Source organism: Electrona antarctica, assembly GCF_951216825.1.
Source record: "Electrona antarctica genome assembly, chromosome: 20".
Taxonomy (NCBI): domain Eukaryota; kingdom Metazoa; phylum Chordata; class Actinopteri; order Myctophiformes; family Myctophidae; genus Electrona; species Electrona antarctica.
In genome coordinates, this window is record NC_136801.1 from 11,601,722 (window position 1) to 11,627,757 (window position 26,036).

The 26,036-nt window shown below is 42.3% G+C and overlaps 1 protein-coding gene across 1 annotated transcript in view; it reads right to left on the reverse strand.

Moving 5' to 3' along the window:
- mrc1a (mannose receptor, C type 1a) overlaps nt 1-26,036 on the reverse strand; it is a 37,082-nt gene that overhangs the window by 1,871 nt on the left and 9,175 nt on the right. The window contains 25 exon segments of the mRNA XM_079489310.1: nt 797-949; nt 1,727-1,892; nt 3,575-3,807; nt 4,465-4,570; nt 4,799-4,971; nt 5,639-5,747; nt 6,639-6,778; nt 7,587-7,687; nt 8,385-8,449; nt 9,319-9,482; nt 10,818-10,856; nt 11,123-11,267; nt 12,086-12,167; nt 13,096-13,211; nt 13,954-14,153; nt 15,241-15,389; nt 16,221-16,336; nt 16,478-16,594; nt 17,370-17,527; nt 18,236-18,412; nt 19,194-19,337; nt 19,672-19,785; nt 21,198-21,353; nt 22,457-22,630; nt 23,774-24,175. Coding sequence (XP_079345436.1) covers nt 797-949; nt 1,727-1,892; nt 3,575-3,807; nt 4,465-4,570; nt 4,799-4,971; nt 5,639-5,747; nt 6,639-6,778; nt 7,587-7,687; nt 8,385-8,449; nt 9,319-9,482; nt 10,818-10,856; nt 11,123-11,267; nt 12,086-12,167; nt 13,096-13,211; nt 13,954-14,153; nt 15,241-15,389; nt 16,221-16,336; nt 16,478-16,594; nt 17,370-17,527; nt 18,236-18,412; nt 19,194-19,337; nt 19,672-19,785; nt 21,198-21,353; nt 22,457-22,630; nt 23,774-24,175 — 3,699 coding nt within the window.

The following is a 26,036-nucleotide window of genomic DNA, read 5'->3' on the forward strand; positions in this document are numbered from 1 at the left end:
CATCAACAAGTTAAAGGAGGATTCAGTGATTTGTGTGATTTGGAAAACCACCCAGTCCGCCCCGGTAACAAAATGTGCACATGCACGCTCTACAGTGGGGGGAAGTGCAACAGGCCAACAGCATGTGCACCAAGGCCCGCCCCCACTCGATCATGATTGGAGGAAGGCCCCTCTCATCCTGATTGGATGAAGGCTTTGCCACCCGCCACCAAAACTGAAACTAGGGTTTTTTGACCCCAGGGGCTCACTGGGGACAGGGAGGAACTCCTTATATGGTCAGCACACTCTATAGTAGAGAGAATTATCCAGAAAAAAAGAAAAAATAAGTGATATTTGAATTAAGTCAAATCACTGAATATACCTTTAAAGTGCAGAGCTACTTAAAAGAGTTGGCTGAAATGTGCCTGAATAATGTGTTTTATATTAACTGTACAATATGTGAAGACATTGAGGGCGGGATAATAAGCCTATAGAACTTTGGTAGAGTACTTGAATAGTCTGTGGAAGACACCACGTCGACCCTATTCTGATTCTGGTAGACCACGTGGGATGTTTTATTATTATTTTTTTGTTTTGCTCTGTTAAGCAGTTTGAGCTGCATTTCATGTCATGGAAATAAAGTGTATTTAAAGTGTATAAAAAGTGAATTTTTATTATTATTATTATTATTATTATTATTAATCCTCTCTTAGCTGTGACTTCTATTCCAATACGCCCCCCCACCCAACTCCTAAGACTATGAAGGCAAACATAATATAAAAAGCAGCATTAAAATGGAAACAATTTAAAGTCTTACCCATTCTCATACATTCCACTGTGGCGTGGGCCCAGTTGTCCACCACAGAGTTGACGAAGGAATAACAATGACCCCTGAACGGTATCCAGGTTTTTCTCTTCTTTGGTTCTGGACAGATGCCAGGGAGCTGCGGGGGGTCCGTGGGGGCTATATCTGTAAAAAGAGAGAGGAGACTACAGCTTAAAACCAAAATGGTTCCAAAAAACATGCACTCAACTGTAGTATTTTGTAGAACAAGCTTAGCTTGAGGCCCAAAAGAGAAAATTTAGGACACATACTAGTGAAAATAGCCAAGCTATAGCCAAGCTATAACCAAGCTCGTAGATTGGCTATTTTCACTACTTAAAGGTATATTCAGTTATTTTACTTAATTCAAATATCACTTATTTTTTCTTTTTTTCTGGATAATCCTCCCTACTATAGAGTGTGCTGACCATATAAGGAGTTCCTCCCTGTCCCCAGTGAGCCCCTGGGGTCAAAAAACCCTAGTTTCAGTTTGTGGCGGGTGGCAAAGCCTTCATCCAATCAGGATGAGAGGGGCCTTCCTCCAATCATGATCGACTGGGGGCGGGCCTTGGTGCACATGCTGTTGGCCTGTTGCACTTCCCCCCACTGTAGAGCGTGTGCATGTGCACATTTTGTTACCGGGGCAGCCTGGGTGGTTTTCCAAATCACCCAAATCACTGAATGCTCCTTTAAACAAAGAAAATATGCATTTTTTTGGGTCCCGAACCATTGTTTAGGAACCAGTGGCTTACTGTACCAGACTATATCTTGCCTGAAAAGAGCCGCATTGTGTTTATTTTCTAAATCGTCATCGAGGATGGAGCAAAATGGTACTACCACAAATGTGATGTACAAATGGCACTTCTACAACTATAGTGATCGAGTGAACTCCGAAATGGTGAGGAGCATGAAAGATTGTCTCACCTGGCGACCTTTTACACAGCGAGTAATATGTATTGCTGCATTTCTCCGTTTTCCACATTCTATCCACATCCATATATACACAGCCGAAGTTGTTTTTAGGCTCGTTCGGACCCCACTTCGTGTAGGACAGAGGCCAGTTGTCGACCCACTTGAATCGTCCCTCGGTCTGTGGACAAGGACACATGGTGATGTTAATGGAAGCATGGCGGCACGGCGGCACGGCATAGAAGGGAGTCTAGAAATGGCAAGACTGCCGTGAACTACAGTACGACTGGCACGTCACTCTGAACTGATGTGTTCTGAAAGGAGTATAGTTCACCCAGAAAATTACTTATTTTCGAACAATTACGCAGAAGGGTGAAATCAGCCGCCAACTTTATCTGCCAGACATAGTAGGGGCGAGGCTTCCCCCACTTTGAGTGGCACCGAACACGGAAGCCACGGGTGTCTTTCTGACAGAATGACTGCCTTTCTGACAGAATTACCAGTCTGGTTAGTGCCTTTCTGACAGAAATAAAATACCATCTGATTCATGCATTTCTGATAGAAATACAGGGTGATAAATAGCAATGTATGTCGGACATTACTAACACTAAGTAACCCTACCTCTACCTCATTGGGAAGCCACGGGTGAGTCTTAACCGGCCCCGTTGGTATGTCGGACTCCATCACAGCCTAAAACTTCCGTTAGAGGTTGGCACAACAATAGTGGTGTAAGCACGATTCAAACCCAGGAGGTGTGGATTCGAAGTCTATTGACTAACGAGCCATGCTACCGAGGCTGCCAATATGGGTTTTCAGGCTGTAGTAGAATATGACAACGCCCAACTCATGTAAAATAAATAAAACCCCATCCAGCTAGGGGAGGGGTACTGCCCATCCCCTCCCCATATTTCTGGCCGTTGGCGGCTGATTTCACAATTCTGCATCAAGCACACACCCCATGAACCCTTGAATTCAAAGAGATTTGTTTTTTTGTCGCATTCCTGAGCCAATAATTTGATGAACAGCGGACTCACTCAATTGAGTCTCCTACTGACCAGCCACACCGTCATCACATTATTGGCTCACCTATTTTCAATGTATCTTAATATAATTGGTATACTAAGATAATATATATCTAATATATGTATATATTATATATGTATATCATATAATCTTAAAACAAATGTGCATAATGGTACCATTTTTGTCTATATCTCTGAGGAGGGCTGTGGACACTACCAAAACCTGCCTACCACTGACATCATCGGTAGGCAGGTTTGGTCATTTGAAACAAGATTTCAAATGTTTCATTGTATTTTGTATTAATCCGAGAACAATGGCTTCTATTAAAGGCATGCTAACTTTCCAGCCTGCAGTTTCTATTAGCTTGGATTCCCCCATCGATGATGTCACTGTTAGGCGGGATTCTGAACTGTCCACAGCCTCAGCCCGAGTAGACAAAAACTGATACCATAATTTTTAATGAGGATTGGTGACGACTGACGAGGACGAATTATATGAAGATAGGTTGAAAATGGGTGGAGTGGTCCTTTAGCCCATTTAGACCGGGAAAGCATCTGTGTCATTTTAGATTTTACGTGAAAAATCTGGAAAGTAATTGAAAAATGTTGAATAATTTAAAAACTTTGAAATCTTCTCTTCTGGAGGTCCCTGGCACAAAACATTTTCAGATGGGGGTCCGTAAATACATAGATTTTGTGGGGTCCTCCTTGGCCACTTGGCAATTGATTTAGAAGGAATTATTTTGTAGAATCGGCCTCAGGTTCTTAAAAGTGTTAAGACAGAGATGATTTCATTCATTTCAGACACATGATTTGGTTCGTTTTTGGGTTCCTTCCTCACCTCGTTGTTGTTGAGGCCGATCCACACGGGCTGGTTGTGCTTGCTCATCTGCAGGGTGATGTAGGCCTGGGTGATGGGGTTGAGGATGCTGGCCAGCTCAGCGTCATCTGCCTGGCACTGCCGCCGCGCCTCGTCCCACCTCATCTTCTCCTTCACGAGCTTGAAGGAGTCGTTGCCCAGCTTGTAGAAGGTTTTGGACGAGACGGTGGTGGCCGGGACAGCGATCTGAGAGTCTGTAGCCGGAGGGAATGAAACATAATCATCCATCGGGTCACGTACAAGTAAATCTGAAACACTTTAAAGTTTTAAACCATCAAATTCAGTGGTTCCCACACATTTTAGCTCGAGACCCAAAAGTGACATTAAGGTGTCTCTCCCTCTAAAAATATATATACCGGTATGTGGGATACAAAAACCTTCGCCCCATGAAAATGGGTCCACACCCCAAACAAAAAACATGGGTCCCGACCCAGTGATTGGAAACCACTGCTCTAATTCTTATCTTATTTATTTTTTACGATCACTATTGTCATTGGTGTGCACTGTACAAAATTGCATTTCGCCTCTTAGTAGTGTCAAGTAAAACTTTCTGATTCTGATAATAAAAACTAACCTGAGTTGCACTGTATTGATCTACACCACATCTCTTTGCCAAACATAGCCGATTGACAAGCTCAATCGTTCTACCTCGCAATGCGTACTGAGCTTACACAGTAGATCTGGTACTTTCAAACAATCGTGAACAATTCTGAAACGTTCAACACCCATCTTGTATGGGGGTCCCTGGCTGGCACATTTTCTGATGGAGGTCTGTGGTCGAATACATGTAAATTCTGGTCTTGACATGAAAATTGTTTGATAACCACCGATGTAGCTAACAGCTTCTTTACCAATGTTCCTTTTACAGATGAAGCCACGACTGGCGCCACAGTCCTCCACCTTCCAGAAGCCAATCTGTTTGGGGGAGCTGCCCACCATGATCACACAGTCAAACACCTGTCAGACAGGATGAGAGGTCATGGTCTGGGGAATGTCGACTCATATAGAGCTAGTATGCCCAATAACTAATAACAACAACAACTAAATAATAACTAATTTTATACGGGTATCAATGCTGCCCTGCTCGATACAGTATCAACTATGCAGTAGCCTACAAGTAAATAATGTAGAGCAGCTGTGCAGTTCATCTGTGAAATATGCACGTGTGGTGCGTGCTCTCTCTACCTCATCCATAAAGGAATAACGTCCGTCGGGCACTGATACGGGGTGTCCTTTGGCCCAGTTGGTGTAGGAAACCCCTCTGCCTTCTGTCCACAAGAAGCGCATCTCCCAGTTGACGTCATTCATGCCGATCCACATGTCTTCAGGATACGTCAGCATTTGTGTCGTTAGGAACGCTGGCAAAAAGGACAAAGTCTATAGGTACTCATTTTTAATTTTACCGAACCTTTCTTAATCAGCAGTTCACTCAGAATAGAAACTATTCTTTTTGCCAGACCTTCAACACAGTTAGTTTGTGTTGAAGGTCTGGCAACAATAATAGTGGTATGAGGTCACCGGAATGCTAAATATTACCTAGTACTTTCTTGCAGTTGAAAAAGTTAAAGTTAGGGTAAGTGATGTTTTTTGGTTAAAAGGTTAAAGCTCAGTCACAGCAGGGGTCTCCCCTTCAGTCCACCTCTTTAATAAAAAGAAAATACATTTTCAGGTAATGTGACAAACTTTCAACCAGAGAGTACATTTATCAACTTCATTTATATCGTGTTTCAGTTCCAGTGTAGTCTGTTCATTAATTTTAATCTGCCTCCTTACAGACTCAGAGTAATAGAATAAATTGGTATCCCGATTCCCGACCTGAAAATGCATTTTCTGTTTATTAAAGAGCTGGAGAGACATGGAGACTCCTGTTACTTAACAAATGCTATACAGTATACAGTAGCAATGAGCATATTAGAATATATAGAGAGTTATTTAACAATTATTTTAAGAAAAGCACCCTATACCTACAGTATAACCGACCAGTTGATTTGAACAGCATGGTGGTAGAGTATGTTTATCACTCACCCTGCTCTCTCTCACTGAGGACGGAGACCATATTTCCTCCCTGGTTGATGCAGTGGGTCCTGCCTTCCTGCCAGTTCTTCTTGTTGGTCCCCGAAACAAATGTGTAGCACTGTGTAAACATGACATGTTAATGCTGCTGCACGTTGGAATAACACAGGAGGTGAGGGGCCTCATAACCTAACTGCATCCATGTCCAGGTTAGTTATGGTTGTAATGTGGCAGAATGTAGTGACTAGTGAGACTACAAACGATTATGCAGCTAACGCTAAAGCCACTTCTTATAAACAACTGTTTCACATCATAGCCAGGGAGCCACAGGACCAAAAGCTCAAGGAATAGAGATTAACCTGTGATGTCATGACATACTTTTTATTTGTGTTTTTGAGGGGCGCCAGCACCTCCTATACACAGGTTTAATGTTTGTCTTTAGTTCAATGTTGTAAACGCATTGACAATGAAGGGAACATTTACGTCATAATGTGTAATTTACGTCATATTGTCTCTTTATTGTTAATGGTGTTTAATGTTTGTGTTTGAGTTCCAGACCCATAGGAACACACCCAGGGTGCCGGGCCGGTTCCGGCGTGCCGCCCCACGTCCGAAACGGTTGAGAAATGACAGTTACCGTGTGCCGGTCCCTCTACTGTACCCTCTACTGTACTGTATTGTACTGTCACTGTACTGTACTGGCACACCCGAAATCATCATATATACAGTTGCGTGTGTGTTTGTGTGTGCGTTAGGTTGAGCACAGGTGGTGAAAAACAACCATGATGTTTTCGTGCTCATACCCAGCCAGGCAGGCACCCACCCAGCCACCCACCCACCCAGCCAGCCACACACATATCTCCGTAAGACATGAGCTTTGACACAATCTAAATGTCTCAATAGAAGAGCAGAGAGACCAAATACAACCAGCCTAATGGTATATTGTGTCTACTATACAGATTGGACAAAATTAAAATGTATTAATGAAGTTACATATATATATATTCATTACCTTTCCTTGAAAAGAAGTCCATTCTGGGGCACATCCTCCCTTGGGCACCGTGGTGGGTTCCATGGTCGTGTTGATAAAAGATACACTTCTCTTACAAATGGAAGGAAGCTCTATGCCACAATTAATGTCATTCCAGTACCCTACAAAGTCACAAGAAAATTAATGAAAGTTGGTCACTTTACTAATACCAAGTAACCAAGTATAGAGTTAGCAGTGGCGGAAAGTAACTAAGTATACAGTATTTACTCAAGTACTGTTTTTTCTTTTCTTTTTTTTTAACTTTACTGGAGTATTCCCAATTTTCTATACTTTTACTTCTATACACTACATGTCAGAGGCAAATATTGTACTTTTTACAATTATTTGAATGCCGGTACTTTATATAATTATAGTTACTAGTTAATTTGCAGATTTTTATTATTAAATACGAAACATTAACCTCTTCGGCCCTATACTGGACTATACTTTGGCTGTTTGAAAATAGCCGATCTACAAGCTCACATCAACGTGTCACATTGTGAGCTTGTTGATCTGCTATTTTCAAAAGATTTCAATACATTTAGAAAACTTGAAAGTGAGTGAGTATTTCTTTCATCACTGATGATCACCAATTTGTATGGGTCGCGAGTAAATTTCCGTTTCCTACATTCCATATATAAATATATATATATATATATAATTTCAAAAGATTTAAAAAAAATTAAACAAAAGCATCACAACGTTTTATCAACTATAAACAATTATAACATTTTAAATAAGACCTTTATTTTGAACAAATATATGGATATGTGCAAATATATATACAGGTATTTTAAACTGCACTATGCAACTTTTCCCATAAATACATGCTCTACAAGCTCACAATGCGGTGCGAAGCTACACGTTGTGCGGGTTGTAGCAATTTTCACTACAACCCGTTTGCAAACGTCTAATCTCTCTTGAACTAACCCATGTTCTTGTAGAGGGTCACGCAGTTCTCTTCATTGTTGGCAAAGTTCGGCTCATTCCGTTCCCATGCAGTGTACGTGACAGGGCTACCATCCATCCAGCTGAAAATGTAATGAAAGCACGCACGCACGTACGCACGTACGCACGCACGCACGCACGCACGCACGCACGCACGCACGCACGCACGCACGCACGCACGCACGCACGCACGCACGCACGTACGCACGCACGCACGCACGCACACACACACACACACACACACACGCACACACCAAATACCCATTAAAACCTGAGGCCAATTCTACAAATCTTGTAAATCAGTTTTCTGAAAAAAGTATGTGGTGCTCAAACATTTTCATGTCAAAGACCCACAAAATGATATGTATTTGGCCGCGGACCCCCATTTCAAAACATGTTGTGCATGTACTGTATATCTGTTATGTTTTAATAGCCAAAGTATCAAATATTGGCTAAAGTGGTTAAAATCTGGTGATTGAATAAGACACATACAGAAACAACAAATAAGACCAAAACATAAAGCTAGTGAGTTAACAGAGTTACATAGTGAGGTATAAGGAGATTTGAGAGCAGGTTATTAAATTGTCCACGGCATGGGACATTACTTTTTAACAAGAGTTGTAGATTGTTCCATTAAACTGGAGCATTGTAGCAGAAAGCAGATTTTCCCAGTTCAAACTGAACTGGGAAAATATGAAACAAAACTAAAAAAGAACCAAAAAGTCAATAATTCCCTGTTTAACAATCTCACAGCATTATACAAAATGTGGTTTGATTTACCTAAATGATTTATCCAAATTTATCGTCATGCCAATGTAGTATTGTCCTTCTTGGCCTCTTGATATCTGTGGGAACAAAAATTATAGTTTAGGTTAAAGGAGCATTCAGTGATTTGGGTGATTTGGAAAACCACCCAGTCCGCCCCGGTAACAAAATGTGCACATGCACGCTCTACAGTGGGGGGAAGTGCAACAGGCCAACAGCATGTGCACCAAGGCCCGCCCCCACTCGATCATGATTGGAGGAAGGCCCCTCTCATCCTGATTGGATGAAGGCTTTGCCACCCGCCACCAAAACTGAAACTAGGGTTTTTTGACCCCAGGGGCTCACTGGGGACAGGGAGGAACTCCTTATATGGTCAGCACACTCTATAGTAGAGAGAATTATCCAGAAAAAAAGAAAAAATAAGTGATATTTGAATTAAGTCAAATCACTGAATATACCTTTAAGTTATCATCAAGTTATGCGGGAATGCCTACTGAGTGGCAAAAAAACAACTTTCTGGCCTTGACTGATTGCTGGTCCTATCTGATTGCAAAATGACGTTAAATGACATTAAGGTCACTTTGCCACACACTTTATCACTCGATTGCCACTCACTTTATGCATGCGCATACCCTGGTCTATAAATAGTCGGTAGAGCGTTTGCCTTTCGACCACAATGTTATGGGTTTGATCCCGGGCCTCGATCCCTAGCCTCTTATGACTGGTCATTGAATCCCTGCTAAATTAAAAACATGTATTTCCTTTTGGGGGATGCAGTCTCATATGTTTGCTTTAGTATTTTTTTGAGTTTTGTATGATCAAGTAGGGCATTAATTTAGGTAAAAACACAAAAAGTTTAAATATGGAGATATTAAAGAGGTTTCTACCTCGACAGCAACAACATGCAATGTGATTTCTACTCAACTCTCTGGGCTGGTCTTTGCCTCACCTGTCTCCATAGGAATCTCCTCTCGCTCTCTGCCGTGATGACTGCTAGGTCGGCATGGTTGGCTTTACAAAAGGCTCGTGCCTCGTCCATTGCCAGGTTGTCTGAGTTGATAAAATACTGTGTGTCGTTGTATATGAGCCAGCCATCTTGAGTGGTGTTGTACACTGCAACAGGAACAACAGAACAGCTCTAAAGTTTAGACCTGTTAAATCTTTTGAGTGTAAAATGAAACCAAATGGACTCTTTGGTTTCATTTTACGCTCTCAAGAGTTAAATTATTGTTAAACAACTTAATTTACAAGAAGTCTACAGAATTAGAGAATGTAGAATGAAGTAATAATATTTTGCTCAACGTTTGCCTGTTATCTCTCCTATGGTAGCACATCAGCATGGAAAAAGCATGGAAATGTGGACAACATCTTATCCAATGACAACAAAATATAAAGTTTTGGGTTTGAGAGGCTCAAATGCTGAATAAATAATGGACATTGGTTGAAAACCACTGGTTTAGAGTAGACCCAAACAGTTCCCAAACAGTGGGTCTCGGCCTGGACACATGTTTCGTTCAGGGACCAATAGGCCTATAGGTGGCCTTACACTAGCCGATTCTTTTCAATCTGAAATCTGATAGCACCACACACTACAGGATAATCGGAGCGGGGCAGAGCAAATATCAAACATGCTTGATGTTGATCGGGTCGATCCCGATCGCGCCCCGAGCAGATCGATTGAGTCGGGCACCCCCCGAGCGTCAAAAAATGCCCGATTATCGGCTAGTGTAAGGCCACCTTTACTCACAGAATTTCCCCCGCCCCCTTTCCACACCCCCTTTCGGAGCTAGTGGTGATAGCGTGACGTCACTCCATAGACACTACATGTTAACAGAGGTCATTTAAGAAGTCTACAACTTTTGTTTTCTCAAGGTAAGGTTTGTTCTATCTGTTCGAGCTGATTTACCATCTTGTTTGCTTCAAAATAATATCGGTCTGTCACATTTTTACATTAGGAAATGTACTTAGATTCTCTCGAAAAAAAAACATGTAAATGCTAATGTTAAATAACACCACTAGCTACCGGAAGGGGGCGTGGAAAGGGGGCTGTGAGATGAGATGAGCCTATTTGTATGGGTCGCAACTAAGGAAATATCCCCTTTTTTGTGTCTTCCATTAAAACTATATACAGCATATTTTAAAAGTATTTCATACATTAATAAAATAATTCAAATTAAAAAGTGTTTAAGAGGTAGTGTCGTGAAAATAGCAAATCTACTAGCTCAATGCGGACCGAAGCACCATGTTGTGAGCTTGTAGATCTGCTACTCCGGACAACCGTCTATTAAATTTCTCTTTTGGGTCTTGGGCTAAAACGTTTGGGAAGCAGTGGCTTAGACTGCAAAGTGCAAACAAAGGGAACAAAACACATGGAGTTTCCAGCTTAATTTGCAGGGGTTGTAAGAGATGAAAAAAAAAGAAAAGAAAGAAAAGAAAAATAGCACTCACCTTCGGTAACTTCGATAGGCTCAAGTTTGGGCGTTACACCTGGAAATATAGGAAGCAACATGTTGGAAAAGGTTGAGTGACAGCCCACAACTTTAATTATTTGTTATTGCAGAACAATATGAATAAGATTAAAGGATGACGGTCACGGGTCACCCATTTTCAACTAATTTCATATAATTGGTCCTCCCTTATGCTCATAATAATATGGTACCATTTTTTTCTACCCCGTCTGTGTCTTATAGGGCTGTGCACAGTTCAGAAACATTCCTACCAAAGTGGGAATCCAATGCTGTGGGCAGTAGTACCTTTGCGTATCTGGCAGATCCAGTCTTTGTAGGACTCACAGTGCACATCGTTCCAGGACCACCCGTACGTATAAGTTAGCTCCACGCAGTGCTCGTCGTCATTGTGGTTATTTGGTTCCCCAAAGGCCCAGTTTTCATAGCCAAACTACAGGGAATGTTGGAAGTATTATGTCATGTCACAGTAAGCCTCATAGCATAGTTGTCCAAGTCATATATTTAAGGTTTTCAGGAAAGAAATGACAAATCACTATTTGCCATCCAGTTGACTTAGGCCAGGGGTTCTCAACGTTTTTGGCCGGGGACCCCCGAAAATGCTTTGGCAACGTCTCGGGACCCCCGCCCCGCCCCCTCCCGACCCCCAATATAAATTGACTGCTACAATAACCTTAAACCATTTTGGGCGGGAACCCCTTTTGGTGTTTTAAGCATTGTTATAATTTAGCTATTTAAAAATAGCAGATCTACAAGCTCATAGCGCGCCACCGAGTGGCGCGCTACGAGCTTGTAGGTCTGCTATTTTTGAAAAATCGTGAATTTTTTTTAAAAAAACAAAATCTTTTTTTTTTTTTTTTTTTTTTTAAATAATTTGGGGACCCCCTAAAATAATTTGGCGACCCCCCGAGGGGTCGCGACCCACGGGTTGAGAACCCCTGACTTAGGCAATCATGAGGAAAAAACGAATTTGGCCAAATAATATTTAGATGCCTTTATTTATATTAACTCTACTCTGCTAACACTGCTGATTCATCCTGCCTTATTGCCTAATGCCTATGACTTAAAATGACTTGGGCAGAAAGTGATTTTGGAATGTAACAAGCAGTGATGGGAGAGTAGAGTTCGGCAGTAATGTCAACTGAAGAAGAAGAAGAAGAAGAAGAAGAAGAAGAAGAAGAAGAAGAAGAAGAAGAAGAAGAAGAAGAAGGAGGAGGAGGAGGAGGAGGAGGAGGAGGAGGGTGTTCTTACAGCAGTTCCATCTGACCAAACATAAGTTCCATGGGTTCCTTGTAACATGAGACCAATCCAGGCCGTACTGGATGAATGAATCCTGCACAGACCAAGGCAGGAGGAGAATATACAGGTTATTGACCTTTTCAGTGGTGGAAGATTATTATAGAAATCCTGCCATTACATACAGTACATAGATTAGTCACAGTGGTGGGAAAAGTATGTTTTTAAGCAAATACTCTGTTAGAGTCCGGTAATCAAAATTTACTTGAGTAAAAGTAAAACAGTACCTAAATATACCTAGGCCTACAGAGATATTTCACTTTATGATCTTGTCGATCTGCTATTTTCAAATGGCTGATACTTGTTACTGTAAGTGGTAAATGTATGTTTAGTAATAAAAACCTAATAGCAGGGGGCTAACTTGTAAAGATTTGGCTTTAGGTGACAAGTTTTTTAATTTTGGCATAGTGTTAGGTTGGGTATAAGGTTTTCAAAAAGCTTTGGGCACGCCCCCTAGTGGTCTGTTTGCACAGACTCAAATATTAGTAGGTTGAAAACCAAAATAATTGATAAAAGAGATTTTCCAAACAACCAGTAAGGCATCGTTTTCAAGATGGCATCCACAGTGGCTAAAATTTGCTAAAATGCCTAGAAACTGGGATTTAATATGTAAAGAAATCACAACAATTATGCACATGGTAACTACTTTTTGAATTTTGGCATGGTTAGGTATCGTTATAATTTTTTTTTAAATCATCGCAAACTAATTTGACTCGCCCCCTAGTGGTCTGTTTGCAATTAAACAACTATTAGATATGTCAGTATATGGTTGAAACGCCAAATAATTAATTGTTTTCAAATAATTGCAGTGGAGTACAATATTTTCCTCAGAGATGTAGTCAAGTAGAAGTAAAAGTATTGAAAATTGGGAATACTCCACTCAAAATTGTACTTAAGTACAGCACTTGAGTAAATGTACTTAGTTACTTTACACAACTGGCTAGCTAGTCGTCAGGTTAACGTACGAAATGCTGTCCACGTCCTGCGAGCTGTGAATACTGGCCAGGTTGCCGCCGATGGCCTTGCAGAAATCCCGCGCCTCTGACCAAGTCTTCTTGCCGTCACTCTGTCTTTTATAAAGCTTTATTGATGGGAGCAAAATGTTTAAGAGATACAGTGATGATTAAGCCATTAAGACCTGAGAACATGTTTCTATGTCAGTGGTGCTCAAACTATTTCATGTCAAGGACCCAAAAATATTATATGGGTTATGAGGTTCGGCTGAGTCAGATGCTAGTTATTCAACCACTTCCATGACACAACACTTTTGTGTTGTCAGAATGTCAATAAGGACATGTGTTATGGCCATTTGAAGGGTTGAACAGATATACTTTACTAGAGGCAATTGCTGTGACTATGGCATACTGTATAACAATAGAGCGTAACAAATGAATGGACAGCGTTACGCCCATAGATTAAATCTATTTTACAGCAATTTCACATTCGCCATCTTTCTATATCTAGAGACGTGACAGTTTGATTGATTGATTGATTGAAGAATTTATTAACAGTTTGCAGAATTACAGTCCGAATTGGAACCGGAAAAGAATGCTATTGACCTTATGCACACCGCTGCCATCTTGCCAGCAAGGTGCTAAGTAGGCACTCGACAGAGTGCAGTTCTAGTTATGACAATGTTTATTAAGGTAATAAAATCAAATGTAAAGTTCGTCCATAAACCCATCTGCTTGAATTACAGACAGGCCATTCATATGAGCCATTCATATGAACTGTCACTACCTAATACGGCTTCAATTCACAAACAAGATGCTAGGCCCTTGTGTATATAACCAACTGACCGCAGTTCAGTTTGTCCTTCGTACCTTGAAGCAGACATTCCGTTTGGCAGCCGAGTACCATCCAGACGGGCAGCTGAGTGGCGGAGTGGTGGGCGGGGCCAGTGTGGTGACCACCCCGTCGGCTCGCTTCTTGCAGATGTACTTCTGCTTGGTGTCGCAGCTCACCACGTCCCAGAGGCCGGCGTACGCTCCAGTTGTCATAGCAACGCAACCTTGTTTTCTGGCTTTTTTCAAGCACAGCAAAATAGAGACAAGGGGAAAACAAAATCATAGATGCATTGATCTCTGAAACTGCGACTGGGTCGAGATGAAACGCGCGCACATTAAACAAGTTCTGCGGTCTGAGTTCAGTGGTCCAAAGGTTTCGGGAATCAGAATTTATAGTAACATCACAGGTTTACAAAGTGAAAGAGTGGCCGAAATGTGTTTGTTTTTTGTGTATAGTTCCATAGAAAAAGAAGGGAAGAAGAAGAAGGGGGAGGGGGAAAGGAAGATCAAGACATGGAAAAATCCACATACTATTTACATAATACCTGAGATAAGTTATAAAGGTGCGTGAGCAGCAGATATATACTGTGCACTGTATACCTATGGACTTAGCTAGAATAAAATAAAAAAACAGTCAGTGGGTTGTGCATGGAATTAAGGTGCAAAATGTCCAATTTAATCCACAAACGTTAGACTGGTACTGGTATAGTCCACAAGTGGGTCCATGAGGTAGGGCAAAGAAAAGGTCAAGTCCCTATAGCTTGTCCCTGGTAAACAGTAGTCCACACAGGTAGGTTCATGGAAGAGCTAGTCCAACTGGTATAATTCACAGGTAGATTCAAAGAAGAGCAAGGTCTGAGACCAGCCAGACGACACCGCCTGTCATCAGACGGCAACCGGGTGAAAGCTGTTCCTCAGCCTCGTGGAGCTACTCTTGATACCGTGGTATAGGACCCCTTGCCTGGCCGCAGTCGTTTGACTACTGCTTCATACTGCCTGTCTAACAATGGCATGGAAAGTAATGTTTTCCATGGCCATGGTATAAAATGTGATAATGGCTATTCAAAAAAAAGGAAGGGCCTGGGCCGTGGCTCAGCGGTCCAGGCACCTTGGCTGGTAATCCAGTCTGGCAGTGTGCCGTGGGTTCGACTCCCGATCCCGACGGCCTTTACTGCATGTCTTCCCCCCATCTCTCTCCCTATTTCCTGTCAGCCTACTGTCTGTCCCTCCATAAAAATATAAAATAAAGGCGAAAGCCACAAAAAAAAAAAAACATAAAAAAAAGGAAGTGTAGGCTACAGTTTAAGTGACATTCTACTGTACCTGGCATTCCTAAATTGAAGTGGGTGAACTTGACTTCTCTTCCTGTGGTCCACTCAAATGTGTGTATGTCTTCTGTGTTGGAAAGGCCTGTCCAGAAATACTTTTCTGGCCGCAGGCCCACCAAACTGACCAAGAAGGCATTTTCATATCTGTAGAAGGACACATACAGCAGTATTAAGTCACCAACATATCGTCACTATACATACAAAACTGTTCCTTTTTTATTATTTAAAAATAAATAAATAAATGTTAATAGTGAAAATCTATACAAGCTCACAAGCAAAGCATTTTGAGCTTGTACTGTAGAACGGCTATTGCTTTTGTTCGACACTTGTATGAAGAAGTATGAAAAAACATAAAAAGTAAATAATAAATATTCAGACAGAAAAATATGTAATTCTCAAAACATGAGGATACTCATTTTTATAGTCTGACCGAAAGAGACACAACAGAACATTCACATCTAATTAGGATCAAGCTCCATAGGGCCTTTAACCTTTAAAACCACAAGTCATTTTAGATTTTAGCTTTATATTTAAAAAAAATGTTTAAAAGAAATTTGGTTTAGAACAGTGGTTTTCAAAAAGTATTTTAATTATTGTTATTCAGAGTTCTCAACATTTTTGGCTGGCGACCCCCGGAAATGCTTTGGCCATGTCTTGCGATTGATTTCGCCCCACACACATTTCTGTGTTGTCTCTGCTGTTGTATCCTACTGGCTCACCTGCCAGTGAGGAGCCCCCACCGGGAGGACATGGAGCCGTTGTCCTACTCCTCCCGCCCAACACTCCCCGCTGACAGTTGCCGACCTAGCCCGTAGGAGTACGTCAGTACGTGCAATGACAATCACCACCCTCCCCCAAACATGGGCAAATTGTGTTCGCATAGACACCCGACACGGTGGATTCGAACCCACAACCACAGGGGCAGGGAGTCAGGAACTTTATTACGGTATGCGCACCAAACATTTTCAGGCATACCTGTCAGACACATCCAGAAGGTCACCGCCAGCATCCTTGCACGTCTGCTTCGCCTCACCAGTGGTTTTTGTCTCAGCTCCAACATGGTAGCAATAGGAACCAAACCTCTTCCAGCCCTTTAAATGATGACAAGAATAAGAATACCTTTACCAAAATATACATTATAAAATATACATACTTAATAGTATACATTTGTTTCTGGTCATCAATTTTGCTGTGCTTTCACCCCGATTTAAAAGGAAAACTGCACGACTCACCAGCTTGCATCCTGGGTTCACATCCTCCTGGGACCCCTCGCCTGGCTTATTGGAGGCCATCTTCTTGCACATGTACCCATATTCCTTCTCACACCCGTGATCTGCCCACTTCCCCTCCTGTAAAGGCAGGTTATACAAAATCTGAGCGCACACACACCCAAAATAAACAAAAAGGAACAGGAGAGCAATAAGCAATGAGAAGTAATCTCACCCAAAGATTTGACTTTGAGTACATTTGAATGGAGGCTATTATTTGCGTGCACATCTAGGTTCTAGGATCTACAGTACCTGCTAGCCTTTTCCTTGGCAATACAGTTAGTAATTTTAATTTTAATCTGAGGATGTTACCTGATGGAGTGTAAGCCAGAGAGTTCAGGCTTGCACTTTATATTTTACAAGCACATTTATTTTTCGTAAATTGTATTAAGGATCACTTTGTAACTTAATAAAGGGGAGTCGGCCTCTATTTATGATTTTATAGTTTTTTTAAACGGTTAAATGTATTTGTGTAAATGGTAAAATAGTGCTTTCACAATGATTGTGCATTACACGCGCACACATGCACGCGCACGCGCACACGCACACGCACACACACACACACACACACACACACCCCGATGGCAGAGGAAACCATCCTGCAAGGCACCAACCTGCTCATCGGGCAATTAGGGGTTCAGCGTCTTGCTCGAGGACACTTTGGCAGTAACTCTAGGAGAGCCTTCATCGATTGAACCTTCCGGTTTTCCAAGCGGCCGCTCTACCTCCTGAGCCACTGCCCGTATGTATGATGTCTATTTTTTGTATGTACTGTACTCTATGAGTGTCTGAAATAAAGTTTGAATTGAATTGTTTTAACAAGTGATTTATATTATAATGATTATTGTTACTATACCTGTCCTCTGATGAGGACACAGTCTTCTTGGAGATTGATGGCATGTGACGGCTCTCCGGTCTGCCACTGTGTGTAGGTGACCTGGGACTGGTCAGACCACTCAAATAGCATCTGGTTCCTCTGATCGTTAAACCCAATCCATAGCACGTCTGTTGGCACTGCAGGCACAGAGACAAACAACACACAACAGATCAATTGCAGACTTGACTTTGTTACATGGGGCTCTATTATATACGTACAGTATGCCCCTCCAGTTTTTGCTACACACTAAATATCAAAAAATAGCAGCTCTACTGTACAAGTTCACAGCGCGGTGCTTGTATTGCTATTTTTGCCGGAACAGGCCCAGAATAGGGATGTTTGGTTAAGTATCTATATATACAATACAACCTACCAGTGTGGACTACAATACATATATAAGACAAGGTATGCTATAAGAAGATTTAAACCCAAGAAAGCCTTGTTTCCATTGGGGTCCTTCATACTCAATTAATCAAAACAAAGAATAATATGTATAGGCTACAATAAACAGTTCGGGGGGTTAGGCTTTGACTTTTTACTGGGGCCAGTTTCGAATTGCAGCCACCTGTAAGTGCTGATTGAGAGCGATTTTGAAGGAGAGTATAGGGATTCACATTCCTTTTCGAACTAATTTAACCCCTTGTTTGAGCCAAATCTGGGGGTCGAATGTCACAGAAAATTATGCTAGAATGTTTCTGATTGATTAACTTGATTAACTGCCATTTCAATTTGTTAAGTGTAGCATACATTTGAATAATATACAGTGTGGAAATCCAAAGCTCTGAGAGTGTAAAAATGTACCCGTAGACATAGCAATGAATATGCAACATGACTTGTGAACTCACGGTATCCGGACTGGGATATAATGAAGCTCTGCTCTTCTACACTGTGTATACTGCCGAGGTCTGCCCCTTCTTTGCGGCAGGCAGCCAGGGCATCCCGCCACACCATTTTGTCACGCTGCAGGTTGTAGCAGTAGCCTGAATATGGGACCCAGTGATTGGGACAGAAGCTGGGCTGGTCTTTGCCTATGGATGGATAGATAATCATCAAAGAGTTTAATACATGGAGACACGTTGTTGGTCAACTTTGTTTATTTCCTTTTAGAGAGTGGGAAGAACATCACCACTAATACCATTATTGTTTTGAGATGTAGTTGAAATTGCTCAGAGGGAGAGAGTTAAGACACTTAAGGGCAGTGGTGGAAGAAGTAATCAAATGTTTTACTTGAGTTAAAATATAAGTAAAAGTCTGGTATTCAGAATTTACTTTACTAAAAGTTTTCAAAAGAAAGTTTCGTGCATTTTGATCAAAGATCCCGGGAGGAGATAGATTTGAACTGTTTTTCATATAATTCAAAATGGCGGGTGATCTAAAGGTCAGAGGTCAAAAGTAAGAGCACAATACTTGTCCGACATGAGGAGTGTGATATGTGTATCAAAGTTTCAAGACGGTCAAACAGTTCATGAGCTATGCGTGTTCTAAGTTTGCATTTTCAATTGAGTGCTATAGCGCCACCCTTTGGCCAATGGTCGTGGGCTTCGCATCGTCACCGTTTGGCATAGCCCTCTACCATATTGCTATAAGTTTCGCAAAAAACGACTGCACGGTTGAGCCAGAATTGCTATTTTTGGCGGATAAGGAGAAGAAAAAAATAGTCCCTTTGGGCTTGGCCCCTTAACTAACTAAAACTAAACTATAATGAAAACAAAAATCCAAAACGATTATAACCTTCCATGCTATGAAGTTCATTAAGATGTTGTGAATCCTACAACAGAAGTGGTAATAATGGCAGGTGTTTACCTAGAGGTGCAGGAGGCAGACTGGTGGAGTTTCCTTTGCGACATATGTAACCGAGTTTCTTATCACAGAGACTGCTCTCCCACTTTGACGCTTTTCCAGCATTCAGGGTTGCACAGTTGCTTCCAGGCTCCGACGAGGGGTGGCCTTTTGGACACACGCATGACACACACGCACACGCACGCACGCACGCACGCACGCACGCACGCACGCACGCACGCACGCACGCACGCACGCACGCACGCACGCACGCACGCACGCACGCACGCACGCACGCACGCACGCACGCACGCACGCACGCACGCACGCACGCACACACACACACACACACACACACACACACACACACACACACACACACACACACACACACACACACACACACACACACACACACACACACACATTTCATTCAGCTTCATCCTGGTTTCCAGTATTTGCATGCAATGGAGTTACATGTGGGTCATTGTGCTTTACTCACCCGGCCCCCAGTTTAAATATCTGAATGGGTTTCCATTGCTCCACTCCCAGCCACTCTCAAAGTCCAAACTGTTGAGTCCAATCCACAGAGATATTCCATAGGTGCTGGTCAAACCTGCGTCGACAACAGTTACCGTTACTGTACACTGTAAACATACTTCAATAAAATGCTTCAATAAAATAAACAATGAAAACATATATATTGTTCACATGAAAATAAAACCAATAAAACCAATTGTGATGTCTTTTTTATTATCTGACAAAGGTCACAGTCATTAAATACAATGTTTGTTCATATGCTTATTGCTTGTCCACCTGGCTCTCATTGACTTCCATAATGTACATTCCATTGAACGTCCGGTTCTAGTTTGCCCTCCCAGGTGCGTCAGTGGCACATGCCAGCACCAGGCGTAGAACATTTCCGTACATTCTTTACATGGCCTTGCCTCATTTCAGGAAATCATCTAGAACGTGCCATATCACACATGGCACTGTGCCTGCAGCTACCAAACATGGATACTGCAGATGGCTTGGTAGAATTCATGGCCAAGGAGAGATACAGAAAAACTAGCCTGAAAGCATCGACCAGCAATGTTTCTCAGAGTGCCTCTGCCTACGCACAGTAGCAACACCTTTCTTGGTCTGAGCCAATTGTACAAATTGTTGTGTTGGGGGGGGGGGGGGGGTTGACGGTTGCATTTCAATCTAATATAAAGACTATATACTCTAGTTTTAGGTGACCACCGGAAACTACAACACAACGTCATGCCGCGGTGATAAGCCACTCACCGCTCAAACGAACACATCTCCCAGTTTTTACTAACCAACATTTCGGTGGTCACCTTATCACCTAAAACTGGACTGTGAATAGGCCTTTATAACGCATCCATTGCTCTGTCCGTGGAGATATATGAAAAGGGCATTTACTGTGCCGACTGTTTCTCTCACTTTCATGATATTGTTGAGCCTTGAGACGGTGGTTAACCCATTGAGACCTGGAACGCATCCATGTCACGTTAGCGTTTAACCACATTAACCATTAAATCTGAAGTGCTGCAGGCATGACTGTGTCGACCAGTGGTTTTCAATCTATTTTGTCTTCGGCGCCCCTGAATTGAGGTAAATATCAATATGTAAATCTTCCCCCCAAAGATACAGTATGACGCAAGGAAAACTGGACCGAATATTTATTTCCATTAGGATAGACTGAAAATAACTTTTATACTTAGGTTCTGGTGGGAACAATTACCAAAAATACGTGTCACATTCGCGTTGTGAGCTTGTAGATCTGCTATTTTTAAAGTACAGTTTAACTCGGGACTATTTTACTATTTACTACTAGTATAGAGGGTCTAAGTGGTTAAACTGCCATTGTTTAAATAGATAAATTCCAAATATTATCCAGGTATTCTGAGGCACCCCTAGAGACTGGTATCACAGCACCCTAGGGTGCCACGGCACCCACTTTGAGAAGCCCTGGTGTGTAGACTGAGAGTATATTGTAGGTGTGCCATGCGGTGTGTGTACCTGAGATGTACGTCTGCTCATGGAGCTCCACGATGCTGAGGAGGTCGCTGCCCTGCTGTATGCAGCTCTGCCTGGCCTGGTGCCAGGTCAGCACCGACTGGGCGTTCCGCTGGTACTGCACCCCCGTCACTGGGTCCACGTCCCAGCCGCTGGTCGCTGTGTGGAAGCATGGAAGATAATGGCAAAGGCAGAGTAGAGTGAATTATAGCGCAGTGGTTCTAATTAACAATTCATACCCTGACCCTTGATATTGCAGAAGAGGCAATGAGTACTTCTCTCTTTATGGCAATGAGTACTATCACAATATGGAGCTTTTTAACACTTATTTTAAGAAAATCACTTACACTACATTTAAGTGATTAATAGTGACTTCACTGTTATCTTGTCAAAAGCTTCCAATATATTATTTAGGCCCCACAATAAATCTCACACTATTAAGGCAACCGGCCGGTTCCACGCGCTGCACAAGGTGCCCTTTTTTTCTTCACTTGAGCACCTGCCCCTCTAAATGTCTGTGCACGCCACTGTCCAACGTGCATACAGTATTCTACTATGACCAGTTCACCCCAAAAGATAATGAGAGGAGAGCTTGTTGTCTTTTCCTGGCCTTTTTCCTGTCCTAGTGTTAGAGCAGTGTCAGCTACACGGGCCGGAAAAGAAAGACAGTACTGTTGACACTTAACAAGGCAGGAAGTGGTGGTGTTTTTCTACTTGGGGGGGCTAGGGGGTGAGAGGAATGGACCTGGTCAGCAATGACCCCTTCATTGATGACTGGCTCGTCCTGGCTGCGTGTCCAAGTGTCCTTGAGCAAGACAGAATCCCTAACTGCAGGGTTGCCTCCACTGTTGGTGTGTGATTGTGTATATGTGAAATGGGTGAATGAATGCAAAGTAACCTACTGTACATTTTAAAGCATTTTTAATGGTTGGAAAGAGAAAGGTGCTATATAAATGCAATACATTTACCCCAAGACAGCTTCTTCCCATCACCCTGGCCATACTGTAGAATCACACATGTCATGTACTTGTTATAGTGACCTAGTGACAGTTTCGGCTATCCAGCCTTCAAGTTTGTCCCCTGTTCAAAATGAAATAAATGTTTTGAACTGCAGTCTTGATGTGTGCGACCCACTACCGTTATTTATTTCAACAGACTATTTCTACAATAGGGTATTGATACTTTTACTTAAGTAATACACGTGAGTACTTCTTCCATCACTGCAAACGCATGGAACACACATTTCTTTAGCTTGTACTTACATTTGGTGGGACAAAAGCCCCACTTCTTCTCCTGGTTGTAGTCCGTCTCTGTGGCGCACCAGAGCCCTCCATCTGACCGACCCTCCAGTGTGCATTCTGCATACCACTTCTGCCCAAACTTGAAGGGGAACTGGCAGGGGCCTCCAAAGGAATTTCCCCCTATTGTGAAGATCTCTGGAAAAAAAGGACAAATCGTGATGTTAGGTGACAGCTGACAATTAAGGCCACAGAGGCCGTAATGTTGTTTTAACTTTTTATACCTGACGAAGGCCACAGAGACCCAAACATTTAGTTTTTATACTGCTTGTTTTTTCTTTCTGGGAGTATTAAGAAGGTGTGCGGACCTTCTCCCTCTTATCTACCTATTCTGTTCCATCACCTACAGTAGCTGTCGAAATAAGACGACTTACTGTATGGATTGCGTGCTGTGCACCTCTTGGCTGTTAGCGAGCAGATTTAAACATTGGGTTATAAAAATGTAAGAAAGAGCACCAGCATCTCTCTCACATATCTTCTACTGAATATTTGACCACCAGGGTGCAAACCTTTGTATGTTTTTTCCATATTACCACATGACAAAGTAGATACTGTATGTTCAGCCACATGAACTTTAGTTCGTTTTGTTTTGAAACTTTGTGTAGGCAAAATATAAGCCTTTGCTTATCTTTTTTTTTTGTCCGATGTTTTCAGTATTGTAAAACCAATGTTTTAAAAACCTTAGTTACGTTCAAAAAGGGTAGGCAAAATATAAGCATCGGCTTCGGCCTACACCTTTTTGGTGCCACTATCATTAGTGGACTTAACTGTATACTGTATGTATACGTAATATCTGCTGTTTAAATGGATCGAAATAAAATGTACTACTACTACTAAGTGTCCCCATTCTGGGGGCGAATAAATGACTGAAAATACCAGATATACTGCTGTATATCGGTGAAGACATTTGGTGTAGAGGGACTACCATAGATCCCTGTGGGGTCAATGTATTTGTAAAATAGGGTTTAAGTGGATTAGGATCCTTCAAGAACATGTGGCTCAATTATTGTGACGTGAGGCCTTTTGAAAATGTGTGAATTCCCTCAAATAAAAAATGGTGTTTCTTCATGATGAGAAATGTGCACTAGTGCATTTCGCATGCAGTTTTTTCCCCCCTTTTTTAAGATTTGTTTTTGGCTTTTCTGCCTTTATTGATAGTATCAATATTATTGAGTTGTGCTTGAAATGTACTGTAATTCTGCAAACTGTTAATAAATACTTCAATCAATCAATCAATCAATCAAGTGAAGATGGACAGACGTGTGCTACTTTAATCCCTACCTTGGAATCCTTTGGAGCAAAGGTCACCCCGGGTGCCGAACATCCTCCAGCGGCTCCAGAGGCCCGAGCCCTGGTAGATCATGACGTTCCTCTCTCCCTTGTTGCCCCAGTTGAGGTGAAGGTCACGGTCCTTCAGGCCGAAGAGGGTCTCATTCTTGCACTGCCAGTGCTGCAGCTCGTTCTTCTCGTCGCACGGGAAGAGCTGCACCTTCACCCAGTCCTTGATCTCCTGGGCGCCCAGGCACAGCTTCAGCGACAGGCTGAGGACGCGCGACTCCGACACCCAGCGGAACTTCTGGTCCGCGGCGCGGGGGTTGCACACCGCCACCGCCACCGAGGTGGCACTCTCCACCTTGATGCACTTGTTCTGGTTCTCGTTGTACATCAGGAAGGAGCCCGTATCTGAAGCAGAAACAGAACTGTGGTAGTAAAGACTAAAGAGACTACTGTAGAAACTCTTTCCATTGATCGTAAATCGACTTAGCAGAATAAAATCAGAAGAGAAGATTTGTGTTTTTTAAAGAAAATCAAATTTTTTTAAATTTTTGACACAATACACGATACAAGCTTGTAATGGTCAACCTATAACATTTGGATAAAGGGGTTAAAATGATCGTGGCGCTCCCTGGAACCGCCTCAAGGACATCCAGGGGTCCCCGGATCCCCCTTTGAGAACCACTGCTTTAGTCAGCATCGCACACACAGCAAATACAGGACACAACTCAAACTGCAGTTTGAACATGACTTTCCCTCAATTAAGTCCATTGCATCCCTGACTCCATTAATTCCGGGTCAGTATAGGCCAATTACAACTTAAAAGTGTAACTTCCTTTCGTGCCAACGAATCAAATTAATGAAACCCTGCCAGAGACAGAGGTACATACATACCTATTTCAGCAGTAGTGCAGAGGGCTCTCAGCAGGCAGAGGAGCAAAGCAAAGGACAGGTGGAGTGCCATTATGCTCGGTGCATAATTTAGGTGGTTTGAATGTGAAGATGTAGTTGTCCACTCCGGGGAGAGAGGAGAGGGGAGCTCTTGCTAGTGCGCTAGGATGCCTGTCACAGAGCAACAGTGAGATAGGGACATTCCCTCCCTTAACCCTACTACTAATATGTATCCTGTCACATGGGTGGGCAAAGGTTTTGTCGAGTGACAGTAGTTTCCATGTCAGGAATAGAGAGGGAGAAAGAGGTGAGAGAAACTCTGCAGCCTCATACTGTATGCATTGGGAGACAAACAATAGCTCCAATCACAGCTTCAAAGGCATATATTTGTAATGTTTTATTATTCATAAAAAGCGTTTAAAAGTTTCACTGTGTAAACGTAAGGGCCGATGCATACTCCTATTTTAGAGCCGAATAAAAGTCGGTTCGGCTCTGTAGAAGTGTAGAGCCTACAATGTGACGTCATTTGAGGTTCTGACGAGCCGAAATCATTTCGGCACTACAGCGCCGAAACAGCGGTAAAATAGGAGTATGAATCGGCCCTTGTCCATGCATGCCGGGAAAAGCAAAGAATGATCTGAGTTTGAAGATATCTTTTGGCCGTTTTAATTAATTTATTAAGATCCCAGCTCAGGAATGCAGTAGGCTACATCTCCCTCTTGGCTGTCTCTCTCTCACACGGTAACAGCATTAGTGGAACATTAGTTTAGTGTACGTCGGTATAGAGCACTATTAGCACTCATGCCAGCAGTATTCTACCGGCCAACAATAATCAACCTGACCTGGCGGAGAGACCACAGTGCTTCTCCGAGGAGTACTTTTCTAGTTATTTAAAAGAGGACAGGAGGAAATCCTGCTTCCTACTGGAGGACGTTTGTGTTGGTCTGATCACACAGACCACACTGAACGGCATTGAGCCTGTCCATATTGCACAGTTCAGAAGTTACCCATGTCCACTGGTCTACGATACTCCAGTTGGAGATTTAATGATGGAACATGTACACTATTCCCCTTCTGTTTTTGTTTGTTTGCTAGTTTGCTTGTTTATTGATTTGTTTGTTTGTTTGTTTTGGGGGTGGGTTTTTTTTTTTTTTTTACTACATATGTAATGTAGGCAGGGAAGCTATGAAGAAACATTTTGAACATGCAATTATTTCACTGTCTGCGATTCATTGACTTGTGTGTTTGTTGTGCCTCCAAACTAGTGTAAATGTTAATATTACCTGAATGCTCTTAAATGAGAATTCCATGCTAGGCTTTCTTACCTTTATTTGTAGTTGTTACGTCCCCACCAAAGAGGTCCAGGTGTTATTTTGTG